This window comes from Trachymyrmex cornetzi, unplaced genomic scaffold (genome assembly GCF_001594075.2).
Source record: "Trachymyrmex cornetzi isolate Tcor2-1 unplaced genomic scaffold, Tcor1.1 scaffold15, whole genome shotgun sequence".
In the NCBI taxonomy this organism is placed as follows: Eukaryota; Metazoa; Arthropoda; class Insecta; order Hymenoptera; family Formicidae; genus Trachymyrmex; species Trachymyrmex cornetzi.
Genome location: NW_017296091.1, coordinates 753,900 through 767,816, shown reverse-complemented (window position 1 = coordinate 767,816; position 13,917 = coordinate 753,900). Strand labels below are relative to the sequence as shown.

Below are 13,917 nucleotides of genomic sequence, written 5' to 3'. Positions count from 1 at the left end.
TAATATAGCTCTCTCATGAAAATAATTCAATTTAATAATTCAATTTAAATTTGCTTCAATATATGTTTAAATTAAAAAATATTATGGCTCGCTTCAGAACACGCTTTACAAGTATTATTATATGTATATAAAAAAGTGTCAGCAAGTCAAGATAGATTCTATAATTCAACAAAGATAGAGCTGTGTGATTTTCTCGAAAACATAAATCAATATTATATACTTTCTCCTTTCTTTTTTAATCTGTTCTCTTCTGCTTTAGAAATGCGCCGCTATTTGATGTGTAAAAAATGCAACATACTTGGAACAAAATCGCCTTAAGTAAAACGATTAACTTATTAAAGATCTGGAATTGCCTTATACGTTGTGATCACGCGATCTATACTATTCACAGGTGGTACTTCGACTATTGATAAGAAAATTTTAAATATATAAAATCAGGGCTACCACACCAATATTATTCGCAATAGCGACATTGAAAGGAATAGGTTTAATTTCGAGATATGTACTCCGGGAGAGCCTTCGCAAGATGTAAAATGGCGAAATGGCGAGAAGTCTCGTCACTTCACAGTTCATACAATACATCCATACACACCACGCGCGCGCGCCCAAAGTGACACCCAGGGTACCCAGGCTCAATCAAGCACAGGCTTGCTGGAGGTGCAAGCGTACGTGTGTGCGTGTAGAGGTGTGCGCTTTTCTATTCGCGCGCGCGACGGGTGCATGTGTGTGTTGTGTAAACGCTACTTCGTGAGTTCGAGCGAGCGCGTGTGTGCGTCCATCATGAGTCACAGAACCCGTGGTCGCCTCTCTCCGGTCGCGTTCCGTGATTAAGCCTCCCTCGCGTCGACGGGCGACGACAGCGGAAGTGCGACTGTGGTCCCGGGAGCACGTGGGAAAATCGCTCTCGTTATCCCGGGGAGGCTCATCGCCCTGTCGCGATGTCGTTACCGCTGTTGCTGCCGCTAGAGAAGATGGCTCTGGCGGCCGGTAATCGCGTCCCTTCGATCGCTGTCACCATCGCGTGCACCTAGCTAGTGTTGTGCGTGGCTGGTTTCCCTCCTCCCGTACTCCCGCCATCATCCCCTCGTACGCCTACTCCACGCGGGACCTCCTCAAGTGTTCGGGTGGTCCGCTCGCTCGCTCGCTCGCTCGTTACTCGTCTTTTCTCTTCGTCGTTTTCCTCGACTATTTTAATTGCAATGTGTGTTTGCAAGACCCTCTGGAGAACGTCAACCCTGGGATGGACCTCCGTAGCGATTGTGGCTCACAGAAATTTCCGAGAGCGTTAAAGGAATAGGAGAGAGAGAGCGAGAGAGACGATCGAGAGTTGTGTGTGGGTGCACGTGGATGTTTTGTATCCATTTGACTTCCTCTTTTTCACGTTAAGCATCTCGAAAGGTGAGTTATACATATTGCCTATCTAATTGCTTGTGTTTTTGTATCTTGTAAAGTTTTTTTTTTTGTTAGAAGATTGTTGTGAATAATACAGATGTCATTATTAAATATCTTTTTACCAATTGTATATTCTTGTGTTTTTTTAATTTCCAAGTAAATTTATATATGTATATGCATGCATATGTTTATAGAGGAAATGTAAGATGGAAGAAATTTAAACAAAGAGACCTAGTTATAATGGATATCTCACATTAATGTGATTGTTGCGTGATTAAAATGTCTATCTATTTCCAGTTCCCTTGTTGTTACTGAATAGAAACCCAGTTAATAAAGCCATGGATCAAACAAGAAATAGACCGAGTAGACCACGACTGCGGTCTCATGGTAACTCTGCTAGGGTACTTGTGTTCGATCAAAATGAAACTGAAGAAACTGCCAGTAACATGGAAACAGAATTGCACAAACGTCCAATACCACCAAAATTGGAAAGCAAGGAAGCTCCAGTTCGGCCTGGTTAATAAGACTTTATTTTATGTTAATTTGCATTAATTAAATATTGTTTTTTGCATGCTGAAATAATTTATTCCATCAGGTTATATGTATATTACATCGAAATTATATGATTTTAGTTAGTGGAGAGTTATCGAACCTAGTTCGCATGAGAAATTCTGCGATAGGAAAGTCGGCACCTTCTCTATCAGTTCATGTGGTTAGTATATATCGATTAATATAGCACATATTTTTTTTTATATATTTGCTATTAACATTTATTGTTATAGCGTGATTTCAACATTTCTCGTCGTGCTGCTAAAGCAGCTCATCGCAAATCTCTCATAACAACGACGTCACCTACTTTACCACGTTGCCATTCACCTTTGTCAGGTATATAATTTTTATATTCTGTTAGTTATCTTTTTATATCTTCTAATTATCTTTTAAAGATATATTTCTTCTTTTTCATCATCTGAGATACAGAGATGTTTTTATAAAATAGTTAAACGTATGTAAACACAATACCTGTGATTTTGTTAGACTTAGAACATATTGAGATATTTCCATATCCTATCATCTAGTGTCCTTAATAAATTAGATTTTTAAACAATTCTGCATCTTAGCACAAATTTCGCTTACACTTAGTGGAAAGAGATTTTTTATATTTTTTACTTAATTATATTCAACAATATAGCAGATTAATTTTTTTCTACTGCTTGTTTCCCGGTATAGCATTCGTCCCGATTGTAGGCAGTCCCCTAGAGAGTCCTAGGATGTCATCCAGTCCACACTTTGCTTTTGCTCCAATTAAAAGGTACCTACTCTACTCTTATACTATTTGTCTTAGGACATTTATATTAGTCCGATCTGATTGCTCAAGTAGGTAAGATGTCGTCATTGCAAGTGCTATATTTTCTGCGTGTTATATAAATAAAAAAGAAAATGGTGAAACAAAAACTGCACTGTGTCAAGTTTATGAAAAAAAGTAAAAGTCTGATAAGGAAATGCTTGTAAGTTTCCATATAATATAAGCGTCGAAACTTTAGGCCATGTTTTAATATCTTTTTATAATTTATTAATTTGTATAAACTCTCTTGAAAAGATGTTATTAAACGAATATAATATTGCGATATTCAAGAATTGGCGGAGGTGCTACAGGAACTGGAGATGGTAGAAGATGGTCAGTTGCTAGTTTGCCGTCTAGTGGTTATGGAACAACACCTGGCTCCAGTAATGTTTCGGTAGATCGATTAGTATGCGCTGAATATTTCCTGTCTGTGCTAATCATGATTATAATTTGTCATTTGTATTCCACTAGTCACAATACTCGAGCCAAGAACGTTTGCATCAACTGCCAAATGTTCCCACTAAGGACGAACTACGCATGTTATCTTGCCATTTCTCCAAGCCCGGGACACCATGCTCTTCACACCCAGGTTTCCCAGGTTCTAGCATATCTAGTATTCCGGGTAGTGCGTCTCTTAGCCTTGAAGAAGAAGGCCGTCGGTCACCGTTACATCGTCCACGTTCCCGAAGTTTGAGGTACATTTCATAAATATGTAATTGATTGTGTATGCAAGCTCTTTATAAAATCTCTTTAATGATAGTTATTCAACGATTTTTAATTGACATTAAATTACGTTTAATAAATAAACTGACAAATATGAAATGTATTAATTTATAATTTTTATGCAATTGCAGCAGTCCAAGTCGATCACCTGTTCTTGACAACGAAATTGTTATGATGAATACTTTGTATAAAGAAAGATTTCCAAAGGTATTATCGTGATTAATTATGTTCATTATTAATAAGTGTTTATTAAAATAGTCGATTATTCTATATTAATTAACATTTTTAGGCAACACAACAAATGGAAGAGCGACTGACCAATTTTATTAATGAAAACAAAGAAATAGATGAATACGAGATAGTGGCCAATATGACGCAAGATTCATTACCAATTTTACGTTTTGTACATCATCAAGTAATCGAAATGGCTAGAGACTGCTTACAAAAATCTCAGGAAAAATTAATTACAACGAGATACTTTTATGAGATGAGTGAAAATCTGGAACGTCTGTTAATGGAGGTACGCATATATTGTGACTTCATTGAAACATATAATAATTACTGCAATTCTTTTACAGACAAAAGATAAATCTTTAGAGGCGGCAACAAGGCTAACAGGACTGATAAAAAAGCTACTATTAGTTATATCGCGTCCTGCTCGTTTATTAGAATGCTTGGAATTCGATCCCGAGGAATTTTATCATTTACTCGAACAAGCGGAAGGCCAAGCTAAAGTCAATGCGGGAATAAAAGCTGATATTCCTCAATATATTATTACTAAGCTATCATTAAATAGAGATCCTATTTCTGGTATGTATTTTTTATTTTCTAAATCAACGTAATGTGTGTGTATATTTCTCAAATAAATTATTAAATCTTCTTATTTAAACTTGCTATAGAGCTACAAGAAGATTTAAATAAATTGGAGGATTCGGCGAGTTCTAGCGATAGTAATTTACAAGTAACATCGAGTCCAAATAAAGATGATGACAAATGTCAACGTATTCCGTGCGAAAGTGATTACGAAGTATTGAAGCTCATTAGCAATGGCGCATATGGTGCAGTCTATTTGGTTAAAGAAAAGACCACCCGACAGAGATTCGCTATGAAGAAAATTAATAAGAATAATTTAATGCTGCGAAATCAAGTGGAACAAGTGTTTGCCGAGAGAGATATAATGAGCTTCACAGATAATCCATTTGTAGTCTCTATGTACTGTAGTTTTGAAACTAAGGTATGCCTGGTACTCTTCATTTGCATTACAGATTTTACGAAAAGAGCTACAAAATTATTAACAATTGTGTATTTTTTTCAGAAACATTTATGCTTAGTAATGGAATATGTAGAGGGAGGAGATTGCGCGAATCTTTTAAAAAATATAGGTCCACTGCCACCAGACATGGCAAGATTTTATTTCGCAGAGACTGTCTTGGCTGTTGAATATTTACACAGTTATGGCATTGTACATCGGGATTTGAAGCCTGATAAGTAAGATCATAAAATAGAAAAAGAGCATACGTTAAATTTGTTCCTTTCAACTGAATTTTTTGTACCATTCATTTTCTCTATTTTCTTATGTTGAAAAGAAAAGAAGTGAAGGTGAATAATGCAAAAAGTTTAGTTAAAAAGAACAAACGAAATAAATATACAAGCAAAATACTAATAATTACAAATTATTTTTTTTTAGTTTACTCATCACTGCCCTGGGACACATCAAGCTTACTGACTTTGGCCTCAGTAAAATGGGTCTAATGTCCTGTAAGTACGAAAGTTTTAATTGTAATATAATTAAAGTCGAAATAAAAAAATGAATAATAATAATAATAATTGTCCGTTTTTAATTTTTCAAGTGGCAACAAATCTGTATGAAGGCTATATCGATCGAGATACACGGCAGTTCTCAGACAAGCAAGTATTTGGCACGCCAGAGTACATTGCCCCGGAAGTTATATTACGTCAGGGTTATGGTAAACCGGTTGACTGGTGGTCCATGGGTATTATATTGTACGAATTTCTAATTGGCTGTGTTCCATTCTTTGGTGAAACACCCGAAGAATTATTTGCTCATACGGTGAACGGTAATTTTTGCTTTATTCTTTTCGACTCAGCTATTGATAACTGGAATATACTCTGAAGTTCTTATATAAGCAGATAAATCATATAATAAATAATAAAATTTTATTTGTTAGATGATATTGAATGGCCAGATGAAGATGATTGGCTTGTTCAACCCGAGGCAAAGGATATTATAACGGCTCTTCTACATCAGAGTCCTAGGGATCGTTTGGGAACTGGTGGATCGCACGAAGTCAAGGAGCACCCGTATTTTTATGGAGTAAATTGGAACAGCTTACTTAGGCAAAAAGCTGAGTTTGTGCCACAATTAGTTAACGACGAAGATACAAGTTACTTTGATAGTAAGTACCAAAGATATTGTGATATAAATACCATTATAGTGTTTTACTCTATGAATATTTATATATTGCTAAATTTTATCTCAAATAGTTATAATAATAGTTCAATTTTCTATTTTGTTTTCTACTTTGTCTCTCAATTTTTCGTAACATTTCAGCTCGTATGGATAGGTATAATCACGACATAGGCGATGATACAGACGACACCGATGATTCTCCCTTATTCGGATCGTTCTCCTCTTATTCACCTCAATCACGCAAGATCTCGCAAACGCGTCCACCTCAGTTCAGCTCAGATGCAGAATCGGACGCTTCCAAGAAACAGCTGTTCCGTACTGAATTTGAAGGCACGTTCGCTCAATTATCTCTTGGATCGATCGCGTCGTCGGTCGCGCCGCCATCCAAACTGGCCGATTCACAATCCGCACAATCATCTGAAAAACATCGTCCGCCCTCCTCGTCGATAAAGAATAGTTCCTGCGCTGAGAATCAAACCAGAACCGACAAACTCAACACCACGTCGTTGTCCTGCGTGACTCCCGGTACTACGATTTCATCGAGCAACGAACCGCAGCTATCAATCGTTAAGAATACTCAGGCGGAAAGAGCATCAATTAATCTGAGTACACCCGATTCTTCTCAAACCGAGTCTGAAGATATTAGCCCTCAGATCCAGAGAAAGCGACACACACATTCCCGTGATAAGCTGCCCAGGTTCAGTATATCCGTTGATGATGAACACATGTGAGTCATTCAGTCGCATTCTCACAACAACATAGTTTTCTTTTTCTCTCTTTTCCTCTTCATTCAATTTGCTTTCAACTTTCATACACATTTCCAATTTCTACATAACTTCAATTCATGCACATTTTATAGTTTTTATTTTACTATATTAACGTATAATTTGTATAATAATCAACGTAGTTATTATACATAACTTTTACATTTCATAAATCTGTGATTCATTTAATCGTTAGATAATTTTGAAACTAATATTTATAAAACTATAATCTTTTGACTCTCATGTCGGATTCAATCTTCACTTCTTTCCAATAACGTCATTATTTTTCTTTCTTTCTCTATATTTTTTAGTTTAATTTTTTAATTTTCGTACATTTCTATAATTTCTACATAATATCAATTTATACATTACAATTTTTTATATTACTTTATAGTTTTTATTTTCTAATAGACGTATAATTTATATATTAATCGACTAATCATGTGCATTTAATATAGCTCTGATTCATTTAATGGTTATCTATAAAGTATTCAATAATTGTAAAATTATAATTTTTTGCTCACAGGTTGGATCTCGCAGCGGCAAATAAAGACGTGGAAGAGAGCAAGCATGATTCCAGCACTGATTCCTTCGAGTCCTTCAGCGCTATATCTATGTTACCATCCGCCCGACAGAAATCTCGATCCGTCATAAAATCTGCCTCAACTAGTGGACTGTCGTTAGTGATTCCAACCAGCGATTTCGCCTGTATGTATTTCTCAAGAATACATAATCGAGAAAAATCCTGTCTTGTTTTAGTATATAGACTGGATTTGCATCGAGCTATTTTTTCTCTAGTAATCGTTTAATTGGTCGAATACGAGATTTATAGAGGGAAAAGCTTGTTGCGAATTTTATTTTTATTATACCTGGATCGAACAATATTTTTGCTTTTCAATGGAGCGGTTTAATTATTTCTGATTTAAAATATGTATTCTCTTAGATGACGCGCCGCTAAATGTTCAACCTATTGAATCGCCTGGTGGATCGTCAACTGCATCTTCGAGAGATACTTCCCCTTGTCGCGAGCTAAGTCCTCTCGTAACTAGCTTGAAACCGCCCATTATCATCCGTCGAGGACCATGTGGCTTTGGTTTTACTGTGCACACTATTAGGGTTTACTATGGCGACAGCGATTTTTATACTATGCATCACCTAGTAATGGTACGTATAAATAAATCACGTTAAATATCTATTTTGTTCAAAGAATGCTACTCTATAGCATTCTTCTGAATGAACTCTACAGCATTTTTATATACTAATTTTTACATCATTGTTTCTGCTTGAATTTGATGGTCTCACTAATTATATCTTACTCTTAATTAAGTGGAAATTATTAATTATTTCTTATTTAAAGATATTATCAATTCTATAGAAACATATTATGTCGATACTTTTTGAACTTTTTTAAATTTTATGTTTTATTTTACATTAACTGCTTTTAAGTGCTATTATTATAGTTCTGTATTCTATTCTATATATTTCTAAATCTATTATATCTATTCTTGTTATATGTTATAATACATCTAATTTTTTTTAGTTCTGTTATTGTCTGTTTCATCTACAAATCTTAAGTACTATACTTTTCTTTATCGAAGAATAACGTTGTACTTCTCTCAAAAATAGTTATAATTTTATTATATTTTTATATATAAATTACTTTTTTATAATAGGAAGTCGAACAGTCCAGCCCGGCATTCGAAGCTGGTTTGAGACCTGGTGATCTGATAACGCACATAAATGGTGAACCGGTGCAGGGTCTGTATCATACCCAGGTTTTGCAGCTAATGTTAAGCGGCGGTGACCACGTAACGTTACGTAGTACGCCGTTGGAGAACACCAGCATCAAGACCGGCGGTAGAAAGCGTGACCTTGCGCAGAGTAAATTGGCGCGCCGAACGTTGCATAAGCAACGAAAGCAAAAGCGGGATCATTCAGACAAGAAACGGAAGACGTCTCTTTTTAAGAGAATAAGTTCCAAACGGGCGAGCGTAGAGATGCAGCAGGTACACTGGGAAATTTCGTTTGTACACAACATATTATTGAATGCGAATTATCGCTTTTTGACATTCGTAACTCTGTATTAGATTATTTATCACGATATTCCGTTGTGCGATATATTTAATATTAATGTCAATTTTGCACAGCGATCTCAATACATACAGAAGAACTATGTTCATTCTTTACACACTATATATTGTAAAAAAATAGAACCAAAGAAACTTTAAAGAAGCTTTAAAGCACCAGCATATACGCGAGTACACACTGATTACGTTAAGTGCATTTTCTTTTGCAGCCGTTAACTATCAGTTGTCCATTGTCAGCACCCATTTTGTCCAGCGACAGCAAACCTCCACTTATGGTATGATTTCTTATACATTCGCTCATCTTTCCCATCGATCTCCATTGATATCGTTTTTGTTCGCTGCGTCGTTCTGTTGACAACATGTATTTCTTATGCGATTACACAGCTTTTGAATGGCTATTACACACTCCGCAAAGAATTATTGCGTTTAAAAATCTTTATACAATACTCACGATTGCCAATTGTTAACAATGCATAAAGTTGTTGGAATTATTGGATTAACTCGTTTCTCAAAACGAGATGTTCCATGACAAGAAAGACTTTCGTGTTTTCGTATTGATAAATTTTGTCATAAATTTTGCAGATGGCTGCAGGAATTTGCTCTCCTTCAATGGTCACGCCTAGTCGATCATTTCAGTCGTTTACTCGCTCGCAAGAGACCTCACCGTACTTTACGGCGTGCTCAAAATCCGTCTGCAGCCCGTCCCCGCCGACGAATCGCGCCAGTACGGACTCTTATCATTCTACCGGAAACTCGAGTCCGTGCTCAAGTCCGAATTCCTCGTCCCCGGGCTCGAATACGTCAGTGGGCAATCTGTCAGGTATCTCGAACCAGTCGCACTATCAACGCCCCAGCACTCTTCACGGCCTCAAGCACAAATTACATACGGCTGCGAAGAACATCCATTCGCCGAATCGCAGGAAGTCCGTGGGCCACATACCGTTATCGCCATTGGCCAGGACACCGAGTCCATCGCCGATTCCTGCAAGTCCAACGAGAAGCCCAAGCCCGTTAGCGTTTCCCACGGGTCATCAACCTGGTAGTTCCAACACTACGCAATCGTATAGTCCAGGTATGAAAAAGAAAAAATAGTGCAATTATATAATTTAATTTTATCGCGGTAATTATTTGTATGAATCATGCTTTTGCATTTCCGGAAATTGGCAGTTAAGCTAAACGTAGATAAACAAATAAATGTTAAATATGAATGCGAATTATAGAAAAGAATATGCGCTTGACTAAAATATTAATTTAAAAAATTAATCGTTTTCTGTATATTTTGAGCTGTATAAAATAATTTTTTGTGTTTGAATGTCCAAACATAAAAAAAAGAAATTGAATATAATTACGTCATAATCTGGTTCAAAATAGGTAATCAAAAATAACTTTAAAAGATTAAATTTTTTTTTTATTGGTTATTTGGTAATCGTTGTTTGTAGTTTTTATTTAAAACAAAACAAAGAAAAACTGGATAAATTATTATAAGAGATGTGAGGTCAAATAGAATTAAAATCTTTGAGACACTCTCATGTAAAATTTTTTTATCTTTATATTTTTTTTTGTGAACTACTGCATTTCTATAATTTTTAATTTTTTAAGAAGAGAATAGACTGATATATCATCGTTCAATTTTAAATAAATTTAATTTTATCAAAAGTTACGAAAACAACTGATTTTTTTCCAAATAAAATTTTGAAAACTTGGTTCTCATAATTTAGAAAGAACTTATTTAAAAAAAAATATTGATGATTAGCTAATGTAGCAAAATATAAATGTAGCTTATGAGGAAAAAATGAGTCATACAAACATCTTGACTCAGTTATGAGAGAAAACAACATAAAAAATAGTTCTTATATATATCAATAAAAGATTTATAACATATATATATCTTTATAATATTTATAATATTGTTGAGTAATAATGTTGTAATAATTTTGCGATGTCAGGAGCATGTTTATCGACGCCGAACAGTCAGAAGAAAGGTTACGGTCGTCCGAAATCCGCGGAGCCAGGTTCACCGCTGCTCCGACGAGCTCTCAGTCCTGATCGACTTCATCCGCGTTCGGCAGAGAATAAAACGTCGATATCGCCGTTGGCTAACACTGTGGTCAAAGTAACACCACGTGTGACTATCGCGCAGCAATCCCACAACAGCAGTGATACCTGTTCGGACGAATCCAATGATAGTTTCAAGGAAGCCAACGAGAGCACAAAGGGAGAGAAAAAAGTGCCAAGTGAACAGAAAGGGGACTACTCTAAATTGACTCATGGTATATCTATTAATTTAGGGAACGTAAGCATGTCAAATTCCTGCGGTAGTACGCAATTGCCACGGATAGCCGAAGAAAAGGATTCACCAACAGGCACCAAGAGCGATGACTACTCGTCGTCAAAGGAGATCAGCGCGGAGAAAAGCGACAAGCAACAGTCGACGTATAGTAACAATCAGTCTGGTGACGTGAAGAAAGCTCAGAACGATGAACGCCAAGCTGTCAGCGGCAGCGAAGTACCGCAATATAACGAAAAAGAGGAAACTATCATTCAACATGGTGTTCCGCAAGCAAGCGTACAGCAAATAACCAGTGCCATGAACTTACAGAAGAACTTAGATCAGAGACATTGTCAGACTGGCGAGAGATCTGTTGCATCGTCTACGTTATTGCATAAAACGTTCACCACCGAGCAGAAAAATACCGGCAAAGGCAATATCGAAGCTCACCAAGAGATTAAAAAGGTATCTAAAAAATACAAGGCTGATACCGGCGATGGCGCCCATTCAAGCACGTACGACAGCAACGCAGGGTTGGGAAAAGATAAGAAGAACTAATTAACATAATGTGCTTTTAAGTAAATTCTTGAATCGATCTCCTCTATGCAGCGGAGAACTTTGAATTACCTGTGTGTTAATCAAATGTGAAATAAAGAGAAAGTTATCCTTTGCAAAGTTCGAATAGCTTTGTCGAGTAGATACTGACGATCATATGAGAGATAAGAGACTAATCAAAAGGGAAAGCAAGAAAAAAGGAAGAAAGATCACAGATTTTTAATTTATATAGCTTTATGGAACTTCTATATTCAAACTTATAGGCTTCCGTCAAATGAATACCTGAAAGCGATTAAGATACTTATATATATTTCCGAGAAGGTTTTAATCTATTTCCGTAAAGTATAATGTTTGTCATATACAAAACACTGCAAATTTTCAAATAAATTTACACAGATGAGAAATACATTATTTTAATTGTGAAACGCAAGACTCAATGTTACTAACTGGAAATCACAAAATCGTATATCGAAGTTGCTCTAACAGTGAGACAATTGGAGTGATTTTATGCTTCGGGCTACAGTATTTACACGATCTCATTTACATTTATATCTAAATAATATTAGCACGTAATATATACACACATACTGTACACGCACGCGCGCGCCCGCGCGCACACGCATACCTATACATAACAGCACACATACATACATACATTCACATATTATATACAATCACATAGTATTCAATGGCTCGCATACAATATCCCATGTACGCGAAATAGTTTTATAGGGTATTTATTTTTGAAGAAAGAGGGAAAAAAGCAAAGAGAATCTATGATGCTATTTTGTTGCGATGGTTTATGTAATATACAAGATGATTCCGTTACATGCAATTAGCGAAATTACAATTAAAGCAGTGATATATTTGTGACGAAAGTTAAGAAACTAAACAATTCTCATACGAATCATTAAATATATTTTGTTTATCTTTTTGTACTATAATTGTACTGTAATTGAATGTGAAAAAAAATATACTTCTTTACTCGATGAAATATATTTCTTGTATCATATTGTAGCACATTCAATTATATGTATGCGAAAGAGAAAAATATTTAACAACTCATGATAGAGCAACTGTTTTGTTTCTTAATTTTTTCCATAAGTCCCTGTCTATGAAAAGATGCAATTAGTGTTTACATATTAACTCAGGTTTCTTGTCACGTATGACTGCTTAATTGATACTTTTCGTGAAGTCATCAAACGTATACACTTACAATATAGATATTGGCACAGCAAAATCAAATCATCTCGGAAGCATCTTGCATACATATAAATTATAGAGACAGCAGAGATTACGAAAGATTGGAGCTCGATATGCACTGCAATGCATTGAAAATTTTAGTATTAGTTTATTAATTTATTGTACATAACATATTGTACATTAATCGCAATACATTTTAGTTAATAGAATGTTGTCACTGACACTGATATTTAGCACCAGCACATATTTTTGTTGTAATTGATTAAGCTCGAATTCATCTTTGCTAGTTGTTAACAAAATTGATAAAAGGAAGTATGCTTTGGAGCTTTGCTGAAAAACAAGCTTTATCTCTGCCATAGGTACAACTCGTTCATATTGCACGGTGATTTGATACTTGTAATTTTGTCGTGACTTCGTCAGCACTATAGTGTCCAATTAGCTAAAAATTAAATGTTTATTTTGCAAATAATAACGCGCGCTAACATTCGTAAAATTGTCAAATTTTCTAATAAATTATGTGATAAAGTGAATTTGTTTTTATTGCAGATTTTATTAATAATAAATTAATAAGATTAGATCGTTGGCATATTAATTAGTTGTTAATAGATATTGACTAATGTTTAATAATACATCAATTATTGATGATTGATAGATATTAATGATATTAATGATTAATAGATATTGATGACTGATATATATTAATAATTAAAAGATGATTATCATTAATAATTGATGACATCACAAATTGATTAATATTATATTAATATTAACATTCTATTAACGTATTTATTAATAGATTAAATCTTAAGAAAAATATTTTAAGAAAAAGTCGTTTATTATCTTAGAATTTGAAATCGGCTTAATTTGGCCTGAAATAATACTATTTAAATCTGTAGACCGTCCAGTTATACGAATGTTAGTGCCCATATCACACTGCTCATAGCGATAAAGTTTACTCTAAATGTCCATGTTGCTCATTAGTTAAATAAAATGCGATGCGATAATTTACCATGCGATAAAATTAAGCTTTTAGATGTAAGGATATTTAAAGTAAAGAATTGTGCTTGCGTTGAGCACTTTAGAGCGGATAACTCGTAGAGTCTCGAATCGAACGACTCTCTCAAAATACGGTCCCATGATATTCGTTTTTG

General features: G+C 35.2%; 1 protein-coding gene across 2 annotated transcripts; it reads left to right on the top strand.

The window, feature by feature from the left end:
• Positions 1-759: 759 nt before the first annotated feature.
• dop (microtubule-associated serine/threonine (MAST) protein kinase dop) lies at positions 760-12,457 on the top strand. 2 transcript variants are annotated; one of them, XM_018502778.1, is made up of 22 exons: positions 760-1,398; positions 1,690-1,908; positions 2,025-2,104; positions 2,175-2,277; positions 2,620-2,701; positions 3,026-3,128; positions 3,206-3,429; positions 3,589-3,664; positions 3,747-3,977; positions 4,036-4,267; positions 4,357-4,691; positions 4,773-4,945; positions 5,145-5,215; positions 5,308-5,535; positions 5,647-5,874; positions 6,030-6,615; positions 7,179-7,360; positions 7,596-7,816; positions 8,326-8,658; positions 8,949-9,014; positions 9,322-9,811; positions 10,686-12,457. In XM_018502778.1, the coding sequence occupies exons 2-22, from the start codon at positions 1,731-1,733 to the stop codon at positions 11,564-11,566; spliced, it is 5,103 nt and encodes a 1,700-aa protein (XP_018358280.1). In that variant the 5' UTR covers positions 760-1,398; positions 1,690-1,730; the 3' UTR covers positions 11,567-12,457. The 2 variants fall into 2 exon arrangements, with proteins under 2 accessions (XP_018358280.1, XP_018358281.1); XM_018502779.1 differs by lacking the exon at positions 8,949-9,014.
• The last annotated feature ends 1,460 nt before the right edge of the window (positions 12,458-13,917 follow it).